Genomic DNA, 17,680 nt, shown 5'->3' with positions numbered 1-17,680 from the left:
TGAAGTAAAATTTAATGAAGGCATGGGCTGGCATGTTTCCTACTTTCTTTGGGGGACATTTATGTTATAAATTAAGGGGCATACTTCAAAACTGCTTTTCCATCAATCTCTGACACTAATGCAAGGGCCAGCAGAATTTGCTGTTTGTATCTTCAAGAGTATTTTCATAAAGACATAGAAATGGATAGTCATAGCAGGCATAGGTGCTGTCCCTGCAGTTCTGTTGCCCAAAGTGTCCCTACGAAAGATTTTCAGCCAAAATTCCCAACATGGAGTACACTGTCTTTATGAGAATGCCTTCTCCATCAATGGAGGTGGTCACGCATGAGCCAGGCCATCCTTTGGCTGTGATACTGAAGCAGAGACTCCAAATGTCTTGAGTCAGGAATAGTAAGTTCAGTCTGATGGATTGATGGATTGTTACTGACTATCTGGGCTCAATGGGAAGAGTACCGTGATCCATTAGCAAGGTCTGTCCTGGACCTGGGGAGTGGGGAGGGCAGAGGCACATATACCATGTATTTGTCATCTCTAGGGAAAGAATTGGATGAGAGGCTAGCAACACACACTGGGCACTGAGAGTTCCAAGATGAATGGCTCCTCTATTCCTAGCAGAAGAGTGTATGTTAACACTTGAGCAACATCAGCCAGGACAGTGCTCCAGGAAGGATCTAGGCATTTCAAAGTGGACAATTTTAGAGGTGATAGGATTATAAGTCTAAATTAGTGGTATCTCTAGAAATTCAACCTCCTGTTGGTTCTATTGATTTTCCTAACTCTGTCATTGAGTCACTGGCTTATTGGTTGATAATGTTTATGTTCGTCAATTATTGGGCATTGCCATACCTTGTGCTGGATCTTCTAGATACAGAAAGATGAACGATTCATAACTTTATGGCTTCTTGAGAAGATAGGCTGAATTGAAAGCATCCACCATGGGCCTTAATTGATTTAGCTTGCCTGGCATTTAGCCTTCTTCTCTTCTAGAAAGAGCCCCTGGATTTATTTCAGTAAATTTCTCTTCTACATTCCTGAGCCACTGTTGGCCACCCACCAAAATTTTCTGACTATCCCACCTCTCCTCCCACAGGGATGAGCATGGGGTCCAAGCCAGGACAGACACACCTGAGGCAGTTGGCAGTGAAGTGCTCCAACGACTATGTGAAGGAATTAGACATGCTTATGGGGGTGTCCCTGTTTCTGTCCTTCCCTCAACTCTTCTTTCAGTTCAATGAGACCAGTCTCCTGCTGATAAGTTCCGTGGAGTTTCTTAATACGATGTGCCTTGGTCTTTCAGACTGGTGATATCAGAACCCTAACTGAGCAGCTCTTGAGATTGGCTTTGAAGTTGAAACCCTCTGGCCACTGGCAGATTTTTGTCACATGGAGGCTGTTTGACCTTGACAGAACCATCCACTTTCTAACTGTGGATAAGAGCAAGGTAAGGAGCTGGCTGACAGAGGGAGACAAGCTATAGCACAGCTTAAGCACCCTAACTATGCACACTTTGGAGACATGGGTGTAACACCGAAGTCACTACACCTCACATTCTCATGGTGGCTAGGAAGTTGATGTTTCCTTCTCTCATTATGGAAAAAGTGAGTGCAGCGAGGTACAGTAGTGTGGTTGCAAACATAGGTTTGGAGTCCAAAGTTGGCCCAGATCCCAGCTCTGACACTTCTTCATTGGTAGCTTGGGGCAAATTGCTTGACCTCTCTGGGGCATTAGCTTCCTCACATATAAAGTAGACATGGTGACAGTACCTATTCACGTAGAGATAAGGATTAAATAAGAATGCATACAAAGCATTTAGCATCATGGAATTGGATGATTATAATCACGCTGGGGACATATGGATGTCTTTGTGTGTGTTCTTTAGATTCTAAAAACTTGAAGTTCATGCGAGTGTCAGTTTCACTCTGTAGCCTTTCTTTAGAGTATTGTTAATATTTGAATTTTAGAGCAAGAGAGTGTAAACAAGGTAACTATAATCCCATGACCTTCCTCCACCCAGATGTTACCCAGAAGCGTATTCTAAATCCATGTGTCTTTGAGTGTGCTGTTGACTTCAGAATGTATTCATAGTGCCCTCTGCTGCCCACAGTGCCACAGCTTAATGGGAGCTCCTGGGGTAGACAAGGTGGGATGTAGGTCTGAGCATCTGGCTTTTCATTTCTCCTCCTCACCCTCACACACATTTCCCTTCTACTCCACAGCTCCATTTTCTCGCCTGCATTTCTGGCTAAGCTCTGAGTCATCAGTTTCAACCTTTAATTCAAGATTGTGCCTGGACCTAAACCAAATCATAGATAGATACCCATAAAGGTTGTGCAGATGAGAATATGCGGCTCTCTCACTTTGGACCAACAGCAGGCCAAGATTTGTTCCAGGGTGGCAGAAGCCAAGTCTATTTTCTTGTGTTACAATGTAGGACTCAAGTCATGCCCAGAACTGGCTGAGCGATTTCCTAAATTGGAGAAGCGTGCAGCGTGGCTTGCTATGTTGGTTGAGTTCACTTTCGCTCCCTTTTTGCAGCCAAGTGAAGTTGTAACTTCCCTAGGATGGTACTTTAAATCTGTTCACTTTGTTTTTTGCAGTGGTTACTATTCCAGTTGGAGAAGTGGGTTGTGGAGAAATGATGAAAGCAGGTGTAAGAACTTCTGACAAATTGAAGATCCATTTGAAGTCAGATACCAGTGGCTCATGGCTACTTGGGAGGCTGAGATTGAGAGGATCTCAGTTTGAGACCAGACCAAACAAATAGTTCATGAGACCTCCATCTCTAAAATAACCAGAGAAAAAGATCCATTTGAATTTCATAGTTTAGGTGTACTTATTTGTAACAATTCCCTTCACAGGAATGCAATGTGGAAAAGTCAGTGATGAAATAAGTACTTAGAAACTCCTTGTGCACTATTCCTACTGAGTGCAGGCTACACAAAGGGATATATTGGAGAAACTTGAAACAATTTCTTGTCTTCTGCAAAGGACTGTGTGCTCTGAGTAGCCTGGCAAGTGGTTGAGTTGGATTTGCCCTGAGACAGTCACACTCAGTCCATTATATCATGTGGCTAATGTTAGTTAGGTGGGTGCACAGGATGGTACAATCTAAGTACTGGATGAACAATTTTGTTACTTCTACCTTATCAGAAGTGGAGATTTTGGAATCCCCAAGTCCTTTTTCCCAAACACCTGAGCTAACCATCCTAGTAAAAGAGAAAAATACAATCCATGATATTATCTGTACTTTTCACATGTGTAATGTTCTGTTCACTTCCAAATAGCTACACAATATGTCATAACAAGTGGTTCTGAACCCAAGCTCTGGAATCAGATGGCCCTGAGTTTGAATCCCAGCCACACCAGTTTCTAGCTCTACAACTTTTGATCAGCTGCCTTCCCTTGATTCCAATTGGTTTGCTTTTCCCTTCTGATGGTGTTACCATGAGAATTAAAGCCGGTAACCACTGAAGGCTCTTTGCACCATGCCCAGGGCAATCATTGTTGGCTGCTATTTCAGTGATGGTGTCATGGTCCACCCAATTCAGAAAAGGAAATAAGAACAAATCCAAGAAGTGGCATATCTAAGTAGATCTCTTCCCCTGCTGCCCCATCAAAATATTATTCACCTGTGTATTTCTTGTGAGTTTTGAAGGGTTTCTAGGTCTTATGTCATTAGGCAATATCAGATCTATACTTCCCAGACATGGGCATTTTATAGATTTATGTAAAGTCTATATTTCAGGGCACTTTTATGGATTAAACACAATACTGAGGGTGGGCATTTACACATATATAACTCAAAGGAACTTAAATAGAATTGTCAATGTCTTGCCATGCTAATAAGAGCATTCAAAGAAATGCCACACCATCATCTACTCTCACTGTCACTGATAGGGAAACCAAAATTGTTTATAGTGTTGTGGGGTTTTTTATTTCTCTTTAATATGGATGGTTAGCTTAGAGGTTTGGGATACATGCTTCTGGGTCACCAGGCTCCCTAGTTCTGATGTGGTAGAAGTTAATTCTGTTTTCACCCAAGAGACACAGGCTATACTATCCTGGATGTCCACCAAGCAGACACTGGTCACAATGGTAATAAAAGAGAGTATGATCAGAACACAGGAAATAATTAGTGTCTACACTGAATAGATTTATCTCTGGCAAAATTCAAAATGCTGTGTGTTTGCTGAGGATGGGGGCAATTTGAGCTCCAACCACCTCTTGAGAATCATTAGCACAGGGGACAGGAAACTCTCACCTTACAGAACAACCCAATGCTCCCAGAAGCCTCTTCTGAGGGTCACTCAGAGGGTAAAGGGAAACCCAGGACTGCTCTTCTGAAGGTCAGTTCAGTCCCACACTCTTTTCAAATGGCCCAAGGATAAGGGAACTTGAGGGGTGGGATGGAGAAGTGTGGATTTGAGCCAAGCAATTCAAAGAGATTTGAAGAGATTACCAAGGCTTATGTGTACTTTACTGTAGTGAATAAGCAAGTGGTGCTGTCCCCAGAGACTAGCACTGATTAGTCATTGCACTCCCTGAGGACATCCCAGACATGCCAAGCCTGACACGAATCTGGTCTAGAGGAGAAAGGACACACCAGCTTCTGGAAAGAATTCTCCTCTGGCTAGGAAGAGAGAGGGAGGTGGGGCTAAACTGTATGTATGCCTTATATTTTTTTTTTTACAGGACAAGAGAGAGAGGTGGCTCCCCACACCTAAAGACATGTGCATGTTAGTAATGACAAAGGCTGGTTAAAGAGATGGGGTACAACCTGTCAGGTTCAAAGGGGAGGGTCTGCAGACCCTTATCACACACGGTGATCATTCTGCATGGAGGCCTGGAAGAAGTAAAGCTATCAAACTGACTATGTGATGATCACAAAATCATGTCAAGCTTTGGAGCTAGACAGAGATGATATGAATCCTGATGGCACCACTTGTGACCTGAGTAAGCTGGCTTAGATTGCTTACCCTCACTGTTCTATCGGGCCATCTTCTTTGCCTATTGCTGCCCTGTCCAGCACTCTATCCAACATGCACATGTGGCTACTGAGCTGGTAAATCATGGCCAATGTGACCCAAGATGTACTGGAACAGTAAAGTTCCCACATGATTACAAACACTTAGTATTAAAGTATTTCATTAATTGAAAATAGACATTTCATCAATGATTATATTAGGATATAAACACAATATAATTGATATTTTGTAAAACAATAAAATATTTCATTAATAATTTTCTGTATTTATTACATCTTGCTATTTTGAAATAATATTTCAAATGTATTGGACTAAATAACATTTATTATCACAGTTAATCTCACTTACTTCTTTTACCCCTTTTAATGTGACCCTAGAAAAAGTGTGGCATGCACCTGAAATTTCTAATTGTCTATTATTCCTTCAAATAGTGCTGGTTTACAGAATTAGGACCAATTGAAGAGGACCTAGAGAGAGGTAATGACAGGAGAGACTCTATCCCTGACACTTTAAACTTCTCAGTAGCCCAACATTCTAACAACTATATATATTTTAGCACTTTATCAGTGAAGCATCCAGAGAAGAAGTGATTTTCTCAGAGCACAACAGCCAATGTGTCAACTGGTGATTCAAATTCATGTACGTGGGCCCAACATCCGCTGTCTTAATTTAATTATTGACTTGGCTGCAGCCAGGGTGCTCAATACTGAGTACTGGAGCCTTACCTTGTTAAGTAATTTAAAGAATTAAATGCAATGTTGTGGGTGAACCCTCAACACTGAGTAAACTTTCAAAAACAATGATGGCTGCTGTTAATGTTTTAATATGTAAGAGAAAGAGGAATTGCTGGAGCAGATGAAGAAGGAAAAGAAATAGAAAGAGAGGAAAGAGAAAAAAGAGAAGATGGAAGAGGAAGAGATGAAGAAGGAGATAGAAGGAGGAAGGGAGAAAGGAGGAAAGGGAGGGGGAGGAAGAGATAAGTGCCAGGCTCTATCTTGGGGACGTTACGTACATCATGTAATTGAATGCTCACAACAAGCCTGGGCAATATCCACCTGCCCTTTCAGTCTCTAACTTTTACTAGTGTGAGTGTAGCAAAGTCGGTCTGGCACTTTGTGATTCTGTCATGGTCTGCTGGATGCACAGGAAGTTGGCTGTGGCAAAGGGGGTGCTGGCAGGAACCTGCAGCAAATGAGCAAACGAGATGAGAGGGTGGGGTAGGAGTGGATTTTGTAAGAGGAGAGTGGCTGGCTAATTTTAGCATATGATTCACCCAGGGAAATTGTGAGCTGCCCCCATCATTCCAAAATGATGAGTACTAAAGAAGGTGACCAGCCATTGAAGAGATTAGCGATGGTGGGAAAGAAAACAAAAAGAAAGATGGTGGAGCCTCACCTAAGAAGAATCACAATTCTTCACAATCACAATTCTAAACCTGTCAAATGCGGGTGGAATCGAAGGCTGACATTTTCCTTTAAGGAATTCTAGAGGCTTATTTGATGCAGTGGGTCATGCCCCCTTGGTTAATTGGGCTAAAGAATCAAATTTGTTGGCTCATAGGGCAATTGCAGTGATACAAAAGCCTTGGAATGGTAAAGATGAGCTGAAAAAGGGTGTGTGTCTACCTTGGTCTTAGACACTTCTTGTACTGAAAGCTGGTGCAGTGGCTCAAGTGGGAGTGCCTGCCTAGCGAGCATGCAGCCCTGAGTTCAAACCCTGTACCACCAAACAAAACAAAACAGAAGAAACTTCTGGTACTGGTCAAGGACACATGGGCATAAAGGCAGTGGGGAAACCATTCCTGCTACTCTCTGTCACCTTTTGTCAACTCAAAGTACAGAGCCTCTCATCCATAAAAGGCCAAGACGGACTTTTGATCCCCCAAAGACAGTGGGTATTAAGGGTCAACATTCATTCTTACATCCTAGGCAAGACCTAGTTCAGCTGGATGTTTACGCTATAATTCCTCCTTCCTTCTCCTTTCCGAAGTGCTGATTTTTACCCCTCACTTTACAGGGGAGATCACATTATTCTGCTCGTCGTTTAATTAGAAATTTGCAGGCCAAAGTCCTAAACTAGGTCAATCTGACTCCCAAGCCCAAAACCACACAGCCTTTTCTTTCAAGCTAACACCTTCTCCAACCTAGAGCAGCCTCAGGAAGGAGACCTCCCAACGCACAGAGCTGGAATTCAGGTGGGGGTCACGGGTAAGCCCTGGATAGTCCAAAGGAAGGGAAGTAGGGATTGCTCTTTTTACATGAACTGGAATTCATTTGGAAGGAAAAAAATAGTTTAAAGTTTGCTTAGTGTAATCTGTAAAATGAAATTAGATTGTCAATAAACTTATATATAATTCAATTTATACAAATATATATGGATATAGATACCTAGATATACAGATTAAATTTTCTGTGTCAGCCTGGTGCCAGTGACTCATGCCTATAATTCTAGCTATGTGGGAGGCAGAGATCAGGAGGATTGTGGTTCTATGCCAGCCTAGGAAAATGGTTCGTGGGGACCTCTCTCAAAAAATATCCAACAGAAAAAGGGCTGATGGAGTAGCTCAGGTGATAGGATGCCTGCCTAGCAAGTGTGAGACCCTGAGTTCAAAACCTCAGTATTGCCAAAAACAACAAAAAAAGATTTTCTGTTTCTACAAATTTTGATAAAACCTAACTGTCCCTGTATAGCCTCTAAACATATCCAGTGAATGCTCTTTTTAAAAGATAAAATAATTTATATGATTGTTTAAATGATTCAAGTGGTAAGAGAATCCAATCTAATCATTATAAAGAAAAACAATTCCTCACACGTGAAACTGCCTCTCTCCCTCCAGGCCATCTGACCTTCCCAGGGGTGACCCTGCGGTCAGTTCCATATGAGTCTTTGTAGTCTGTCCCCTCCTGGCATTCCGTTTATATGAACATATGGAAATAGGTGGCTTCTTTCTTATAACAATAATGGGCTCTTATGCTACATGTTATTCTGCAACTTCTGTTTTCACAGAAGATGACTTTTTTCCCTTAGTGGATATCTGCTGCTACCCCAGAGCATGGAATTCATCCAAGTGTGCTCTATTGATAAGCATTTAGGTAGCTTCTTGTTTTTCATTACTATAATGATAATTCTTTATTTTTTCACTCTAGGGAATACTTGATGCTTTACAGTCAACATATGGCTGTATAAATATTGAAGATTTAGTGTTGATTTTTTGCTCTGAAGTAAAGAACTTTTATGACAAAATTCACCTCTTGAATTATATGTGTTACTACTTTCTGTGTTTTAGTTTGCAAGGCCACACCCATAAATGTTGGTCTTCTCTATCAAACAATACATCTCACAATACTAGCTAAGAGTAGTCCATGCTACTGGCCCCACTTTGCTAGGACAGGTCTGGGATGCATAAAGTAAAGAACATAGAAAAGTGACCCTTTGGAGATTCCAGGGTTCCACTCCTCCTTCCTCTCCTGCCCTTGTGGATTCTTATGTAATTGGAAATGGGCATTAAGAACTAGTGATTGTAAAGGGAAACAGCAGATACATTAAAGGGGTAGGCAGGTACCCAGGCACTTCATATTCAGGGTCTTGGATGAACTGTGCTGAAGAATACAGCTTAGACCTGAGCCCAAAGTCAGTGTCTTTACAGACAAGCCATAAATACAGACTTCAGAACCATCTGCAGTGATGCTAGGTCTCTAGCAAGTGCTCCAGACAAGGTCCCATTTAGAAGAGGACCTCCAGTTACACAGTGACCCATCATTTGGGAAGCAATTGTGTTATGCCAGCTGCTTTTCCATCCTTGGGATGTCAAACTTTCCCTCACCTCCACTGACAAATTGGATTGTGATCTTCCTTTAGAATAAGTGAGCAAGGGGACACAAAGGGGCCCAGGAACACTGCAGTCCTATTCTCTCATAGGGAATGAGCTAGAAGACGCTCTTAAAAATAGGCAATCAGGGGCACCAAATCTCGCTCAACATTATACATAGTCTGACCTTCTGGATATCTTCCTTAAAATTATGGATTTCCCCCCAAAGCTCACGACATTAATTTTTGTTTACTGTGTTGCATTTAAACAGAGGCCTCTGAAAGTTAGGTTCATATCCTAAGATCTGTACTTATTTATCTTATTTATCTTATTTAGATAAAGTCTTTACAGATGTAATTAAGTGAAAGGTTTTGACATAAGATCATCCTAGATTGCCCAGGTGGGTCCTGCATCCAGTGACAAGTGTCCCTAGTAGGAGAGAAGACACAGAAGAGACAGACATGTGAAGATAGAGGCAGATATTGGAATTGCTGCTGCCACAAGGTAGGGAATGCTTAGTGCCACCAAAAGGTGGAAGAGGCAAGGACAAGGATGGTCCTCCTGACCCCGTGATTTCATACTTCTGTCTTGAGCTCTATATGAGAATAAATTTCTATTATTTTAAGCAACACAGGCTTTTGTTATTGTCCTGGCAGCCCTAGGAAATGTAGACATTTGTCGCAGAAATGAAGGAAGCAAGTGACCCTCTAGCTCTAGTTAGAAATATGAGAATAGATAAGGCTTGCTGCTTTTGCCTGAACTTCAGCTATTTCCTATCACTATTTGGACAGTCTTTGTTTCTCCTGTTCACCAACCATTCATAATTTTCTTTCATCTAGTGGACTGCATGACTCCTGCCCACTGTAGGCTTATTCTGTCTGGGCCCAAAAAGCAGCTGGCCTCTTGTGAGCGATGCTTCCTGCAGTCCTATCCTCCCTGCTAGCTCTTCCAGGGACATCTGGAGTTCTACATCATCATTTTGGTTGCCTGTTAGGTTAACTCCCAGTTCCACCTCTTCTATTCTAGGTTGAAGCATGGTAGGAAGAGGGTGATTGAGGCTCTACTCACGCCAGTAGCTCTAATTCTCCATGAAAATGTCTTCTATTCCAGAAGAATGTACGTGGGAAACTTTTATCACAACGTGTCAACTAATTCAATTCTCAGTTCACTCACATTGGCTCTTCCGTCATTGTGCCAAATGGCTTCACTAAGAGTGAGTGCCTCATGCATCTTTGTATCTTTCTTCAGTCCTTTGGTACCAACTGGAGCTTTTAAAAGGGGGTCAAGTCCTTTACCTTTTTGGTAGGAAATTTATTGAACAACAAATTGAACAAAACAGAACAGTTTGAAGATAGTTGTTCTTTCAATGTGCAGTTTGTCGAGCTTATACCAGTGAGCCTAACATTACTGGGAGATATAACAGAAGGGAGTCTTTATGGCAGATCTTTCCAACCAGTAGAGGTGAGTATACATCCATTCATCAGCCTCAGGGCCAGGTTCATGGATGTGTCACCTATTTAGTCACACGGTGCTTGGTTTGCTGTCTTGAAATTCCTAACTTTTATTTTGCAGTGGGATCCACAAATTATTTAGCTGTTCTTGAAGCCAGCATGGGCCTAGGGCAGCTTAAATCCCTGGACTGCTCACTTCCTGCAGCAAGTTACCTCCTCTGTTACTCAGCTGTGGGGTTTTTTTTTTTCCTTTTTAATATATTTTGTGACTGCAAAAACTTCAAGAGGCAATACTTGAAGTTAAGTCTAGATGTTTGAGAAGTCATCTCTCAATTGTTGGGTAATGTTTGGAGACATTTTGGGGTGTTACAATTGGAGGGTGGATTGAAATAAGAAATGATCCTGTAACACTCAAGACAACATCTTATGGCAAATGTCAACAGTACCAGGGTTACTCCAAGGTTAACCTTGCACTACTGGGACCTTGAAGCAGAGATTCCTTTGGACAATAATTACTCTAAAACTGGCAGTTTGAGTTTTAGGACATCTGATAACAAAAAATTCTCTGCTTAAAGACAGAAACTTTACAGCCAGGTGACATGCCACCGAGCACATAGACGACTAGGGAAATAGGTAATATCCACACAAAGACAGACATATTCCATAGTGTGATACTGGGGGGAGGAGGGAATCAAACCCAGGTCCCTGAGATTAAGAGTCTCATGCTCTACTGACTGAGCTAGCTCTTTGACAGACAAGACCCAATTTAGCTGATTCTCATGGTACCACAGACTAGGTGGCTTAAACAATAGACATTTATTGTCTTACAGTTCTGAAGGTTGGAAGTTCAAGATCAATGGAGGGGCAGTGTTGATTTCTGTGACCTCACTCCTTGGTTTGTACTTGGCCATCTTCAACCTGTGTCCTCACATGGTTGTTCCTCTGTATATGTCTACGTCCAGTGGCCTCTTCTTATAAGGACACCAGTCATATTGGATTTGGACTCACCTTACGGAGTTCTTTTTAACTGATTTACCTCTGCCAAGTCTCTAACTCCAAGTAAAGACAAATTATGAGGGACAGGGGGGTTAGGTTAGGACTTCAACATGTTAATTTGGCTGGGTAGGTGTGCTGGGGGGAGCAAAATTCAGCCCACTGCCTTCTTCCTCCAGGCAACTCCTCAACACTCGGGCCTCCCATTCCTCCTCATTGGCTACCAATCTTGGCCCTTGTCTCTATGGTCCTCCCCATGAAGATTCAAGGTTCCTGGGGAGACCAGCAACTTATTGAAAGTAAACACATGGATTCTAAGTCCTTGAAAGACAATGCTGAGTTGTGAGCCAAGAATGGTCTTTCCTCCTGCAGGGACTTCCTTCCCTTTGTGGGCACACCACACCAGGGGCCTCCAGGTTAACCAGGGCGATTATTAGTAAATGGTCAGAACATGGCTGTCCAAGGCTCTGATGGATAGGTCATGGCAATATGGATGAAAATGCATTTTTAAAGCACACTGCAGCTATTGTTGGGTATAATGGAAAGTCGTTAAGCACATTAGCTGCTGATTTTATAATCAAGTGCTAACATTTTCTGGATGCTAACCTAAGTAACAGGAGATATTGGCCATTTGCAAAACATGTTTAAACAAAAAAAGATTTAGAGACAAGAAGTGCCTCTCATCTTAATTATTTTTTTGCATCATAAAAACCTCAGGAACAATGCATCTGCAAAATGCATAATGGATGTGGAGCAGCTGTAGAAAACATCTCACTTCCTTTGTTTGGAAACAATGTTTTACATTTGGAAAGAAAAATCACGTCCAGCTGATTGTACTCCAAGAAGAGGGTAAATCCCAGCGAGAAATCTCTGCTGTCTGAGGAGTATATACGTGTCCATCAAACCAACACAACTTTACCAGGAACCATTGCCATTGTGCTTGTCTGTCTGCCAGCGTTTCTTCTCCAAGGTCTCCTCTGGGGAGCTTCTGAGTCTTCAAGGAAAGATGGATCATGGAGCATCAAGATCTTGATTGCCAAGGAAACACTTCCTGAGGCATAGAGAGAGCTTCTTGTTCTCTTTTCTCCTGAGCCCTCCCTGGGTCATCAGCATCAGCCCAGGCTTATTTTTTCCATAGGTCTAAGTCCACACTTCAGGAGCAGAGCTACCTAAGTAACTCAGGCAGCTCTACCCAGGCATCCAGTGCGTTCTACCCACAGCAATCTTAGAACTGTGTCCATTGGATTCAGTAATGGCCATCCTAGCCATGGACCCTAAGACACAGCATTCTCCACTCACCTGTGTTATCAGAGTCCCAGGCCATAGGCTGAGTGGGGGGTCCCAACAAATTAGGTCTAGCTACTTGCTCCAGAAATCAAATGAAAAGTCATGGTGGAGAGGCAGGAAAAGTATTTAATTTATATGGACACATTGGGAAGACGGAGGATACCAAGCATCTCAGCTTATCTTCAGGGATACTGACGGGAACACTCAGATTATGTGGGAAAATGCCAGAAGTGTGAGGGGGAAAGAAGAATGCCTAGATAATTAAATGCCAGAAGTGTGAGGGGGAAAGAAGAATGCCTAGATAATTAATCTTGGTCAAACTGTGGTTTGATCATTACCTCAGTCCTGATCTTTGATGTGGCTCTTGCTGTCATTGCTTGAGGGGACAATCCAGTTTGCCTGAGATGATTGTTTCTGCTTGTGGGGGAAAGCCTCAGTTCCCATCACAGAGTAATCTCTCTTGCAGTTAGTTCTCATTATGGGGTGGTCTGTCTGCAAGGCTGTGCTGTTGCTGGAATCCAAGGTGACTACATGTTTAGGACAATGACTGGAGACTTTCACACATCGCCCTAGGGGTCTGGAACAGGATGTGGAAAAGCCAAAGTTCCTACACACTCCTATCTTAATGCCTTAAATTTTGAAGGGGAATGAGATTATTTAGGTAACCAACCATGTGTCACCAGTCGTTACTTCTTACAAGATTAACACGCCTATGGGCAGAGTTGAAAAGGAATCTTACATAAAATTTTAAGACAAAGGAGATGGATGCAAAATGAAGACAGATGTGCCAAGCTTTCTCCTGTTTTTAGCTACCCTTTGGTCACACACAGGTCCAAGTAAAGAGCCAGTGCTTTTTAGCAATAGCAGCTTCTAATTTTGTGTTGCAAATGGAGTGGATCAAACAACCATTTACCATTTCTCATGCGTCACTGGTGACTGAGTGGTTCTTGGTCAGGCTCAGATGATCTGGGCTGAGCTGCTTGAAATTAATTGGCCCAGGATGATCTTTGTTGGGAGATAGCAACTTTTCCCCACATGTTTCTCACATCCTGGGTACATTCTCATAATCATAGCTCAGATTTGAGAGAGAAACAGATTGCTCAAGTGCTTCATCATGCCTCCAATCCCACTGGTGAAAGCAAGGCATAGGAGTCAGTGTGAGAGCATTACCAAAAAAATAAGGAGGCATGGGAAATTAGGTCTTTAATGTAATCAATATAAATGTAGCCTCCTATTCTATAGGTTGTCCAATTACCATATTCATTTCCCCAGTCTAACAAAGATCCAACTGGCTCGTTTACTCTCCATTTCCTGGAAAGATAAGAATTTACCCCTGTAACTCCCTCCTAACCAGACTCAGACCCTGGTGACTAGGGTCACTAGACTATGGGAACCTCATGGGAACTGACTAAAATTGTACCCTCCGCACACCTGATGGGGACTCGTCAGTGAGAAATGACAGATTCTGCATTCCCCAAATGCAGCTTGACTAAACTGGGTTTTACCATTATACAAAACCCACCCCCCCCACCCTTACTAAAAAAGTCCTTGCTTCCCTTTCAGCTGGATATTTGCCCTAATCACACCTAGTCCTTCTTTCTGCCTTGCGTGGCACTGACAGACAGTCCTAGGTGAACTGGAGAAAACGGAGTTGTCAACCAGCAAATATCTGAGCAATAGACATGGCCCAAGATAAGAAGCCCTTTGGTTACTTCCATGAGGTGAAAGAGCTTTCAGCTCCACAAATTCAATTTTCTCCATTCACCCAGGGAGTTTTAGATCTGGGAAGAATTGATAAGTGTTTTGTTCACTCGCTCAGTGTCTATTTATCCTTTGAAATTCTGCCTAACTGTTCCCTTCTCCATGAGGTCTTCCTCAAAACATTATAATTAGCCAAACCCTTTGTGTATGACCCATTGCACTTAATAATAATAACCTTTTTATTCATTTGTTCATCAAATATGTATTAAATTCTTTCTGTGTGCCAGGCACTACTCAAGCACTGAATAAAAAACAATGACAAAAGCAACACTTTTGCTCTTGTGCAACTTAATTTAAAAGAAAGAGTTCAATATGAATAGTCAAATATGTACTATATCAGATGCTAAAAAGAAAAATAAGACCAGGTAAGGAACAATGTGGGTATGTGTGGCATGCATGTATATGTGGGGTGTGAGCAGTCATGCATGTGTATGTGCATTTATGTATGTGTGGGTAAGGTTCTAAACTAGTTGGTGAGGGAAGCCTTTTCCATAAACTGTGTTTGGGTAGAAACCTGAATTATTTGAGGGAGAGAGCTCTGTGAGTATTTGGGGAGAGCTTCCTAGCTTCAAAGCAGGATTGGCCTGTTTGAGGAATAGTGAGGAAATCAGTGAGGGCTGATTGAACAAGGGAGAGAGATTGGTAGGGCATGGCTCCTGAGAGATAATAGGGTTCCTGATTGTGTTTGGCTTTGTAGACCAGGAACACACACACACACATATACACGTGCGCACGCACGTTGATGGTAGGGGAGTTTGATCTTAGGACCTCGTGCTTGCTAAGAAAGCCCTATACCTCTTAAGCCACACCTCCAGCCGTTTGTTGCTTTTTTCAAGTAGGGTCTCACTTTTGTCTGGGGCCAGTGACAGCGATTCTTCTACCCATGTCTCCATCATAGCTGGAATCATAGGTGTGTGCCACCATACTGGCCTTGTTTTGTTGAGATGGAGTCTTGCTCAATTTTCGCCCAGACTGGCCTTCAGCCATAATTGTCTCCATCACCATCTCCCAAGCACCTGGGATGGAGTGATTGTATGCATCCCTCAGGAAAATAATGTTTTTTTTTAATTTTCTTTTAAGTGAGATAGGGCATGTGATAGAAAGAATGATGATCTCAAAGAAGGTCATGTCCTAATCTCTAGAGCCTGTGACTGTGTGACTTTACATGGCAAAAAATCTTAGGTATTATTAAGAACCTTGCAATGGGGTGATGACCCTGGATTATCCATGGTGGTCTCAATGTCATCAGCAGGGTCTTTATAGGAGAGAGGCAGAAGGGTCTGAGACAGAGAAAAGATAAGGATGACAGAGCAGAGGTCAGAGTTATGTGGGACTACAAACCAAGGACTGCAGTGGCCTCTAGAAGCGGACAAAGGCAAGGGACAGAGTCTCCCCAGAGCTTCCAGAAGGAGAGCAGCCCTGCCAGCACCTTGATTTTAGCCTATAAAAAACACGGTACACTCTGACCTCCAGAACTGGACAAAAATTAATTTATGTTGATTTTAGCCACTAAGTTTGTGCTTATTTTTATAGCAGGAAGTCATTGGAGGACTTTGGAAAGAACTATGATATGGTTTAAAAAACTCTGTGGCTGATTCTGCAGAGAAGGACATAAGGAAGATCACATAGAAGAATTTTCAAGCAGAGAGGAGATAATGGTGCTTGGCCTGGGGTGGTGATGGTAGAAAAACATGGACAGAATCTACTTATGATTTGGAAAGAGACTCCATCAGACCCAATGTGTAAGAGATTAGTTGTGGTGCTAAGGGAAGCAAAGGGCCATGGATGACTCTCAGATTCCTGACTTTAAGACCCTGAAAAGATGAAAATGTTATTTACTGAGAATATGGAAGGTTGGAGGTTTGGTGCTTGTGTGTGGGTGGAGAGGTGAATCAAGAATTCCATATGGACATATTATGTTTGAAATGTCCATAAACTATCACAGTGGAAGTGTCAAATAGGCTGTTGTTTTTTTATGAATTTAGAGCTCAAGGGAGTGTCCTGGGTTAGATGTGTAAATGCAAGTGTTGTCAATGTAAAGATGATACTTAAAGCCATGGGGATGGATGAGATTGTCCAGGAAAAACAAAAAGGCTGACAAGAACAGGCTATGGAGAGGAAGGGCAGCATTCCATGTGGGTTGTTCTGGGACTCAGGCTGGGGACCAGTCTCCATTGAATGCTGTGGTAGCTCATAGACCACTAAGATTTCTCAGCTACCCTCTGCCCTCTACTATGTACAACATGACTGGACCCAAACAGATGTTTCCCTAGCATGTATTCATAATGGAAAGATGTGATGCTTTCCACAATAGATAATAAACCCACATAGTTAAGCAGAGGCAGTCATATCAACCTGTGTACTATCATACCCCTTGGCCACATATACCCACGAAGCTACTTTGATACGGTTCATCAGATAAATAATGATTGTAAGAAAAGGGTAAATACTTGCGGGAAGCAGAAGGAAGTACACAGTGTGTAAGGCAATATGGCCTTCTGGATTGATTCATTGGCTCCTGTTGAGTGTTTGCGTGCCATAAATCTCAAATGAAGAGTCTTGCTGTAACCAAAATGAGGGCCCAGAAACCCCAAACAAGACTACAATGGCTCACCAGGGAACCCATTAACCAACCTAAATGCTGCTTTCCTTCTCTGAAGAAATTTCTTCCATCTGGGCTGGAGTCCTTATCTCTGCCTTCCTTGGAAAGGAGGAAATTTGTACTTTCAAAAACGGGATTTGTGTGGCCAACCTGACTTCAGAAATATTAAATAATAAACTTTTCAAATGAAGAACAGAATGAACTCTAAGCCACACTCCACTTGCTAGGCAAATGAAGATGGAACCACACGCACAAGTGCCTATAGGAAAAGGAAAGCAAGTGTCTTGACCCATGGACTGATCTAATAAAAGCTCTCTTGCAAAGACCTGGTCCAGTCCTAGGGCCCTACAAAACTCATGCTAATTGCTTGATTATATCTATAGAAGTTGTCTTCTAGTACAAAATGTCCATGCTGCTATATTCTTACCATATGGACATACTAGTTAGCTCTTGACACCATAATTCTGTGTAACTAGCCATACCCAAACTCAGCAGCATATAAAAGTTAAGTATTTATTTATTGTGCTTACATATGTGAGGCTGCTGGGATCAGCCCAAGTGGCTCTGCTCCACATATCTACATTCTTGGGTCCAGGATGAAGGGGTAGCATTTATTTTGAGGAGGTCGTCTCATGGTGGTAGTTGGAAGCTCTCAAAAAGGCAAATAGAGTCATACAATCCCCTTGTGGCCTAAGCTCAGAAGTGATGCACTATCATCACTTCCTCCCACATTCTATTGACCAAAATAAGTCACATGGCCACATCCAGTATCATAAGATGGGAACATGTACTG

General features: G+C 42.3%; 1 protein-coding gene across 4 annotated transcripts in view; it reads left to right on the top strand.

Annotated features, from left to right (window-relative positions):
* Cdh13 (cadherin 13) overlaps positions 1-17,680 on the top strand; it is a 1,135,782-nt gene that overhangs the window by 146,396 nt on the left and 971,706 nt on the right. For all 4 annotated transcript variants that reach the window (XM_074055575.1, XM_074055576.1, XM_074055574.1 and 1 more), the window contains one exon: positions 1,298-1,441. In XM_074055575.1, the coding sequence (XP_073911676.1) occupies positions 1,298-1,441 (144 nt within the window). The remainder of the gene's footprint in view (positions 1-1,297; positions 1,442-17,680) is intronic.

This window comes from Castor canadensis, chromosome 15, assembly GCF_047511655.1.
Source record: "Castor canadensis chromosome 15, mCasCan1.hap1v2, whole genome shotgun sequence".
NCBI lineage: Eukaryota > Metazoa > Chordata > Mammalia > Rodentia > Castoridae > Castor > Castor canadensis.
This window is presented reverse-complemented; position numbering and strand designations above follow the sequence as displayed.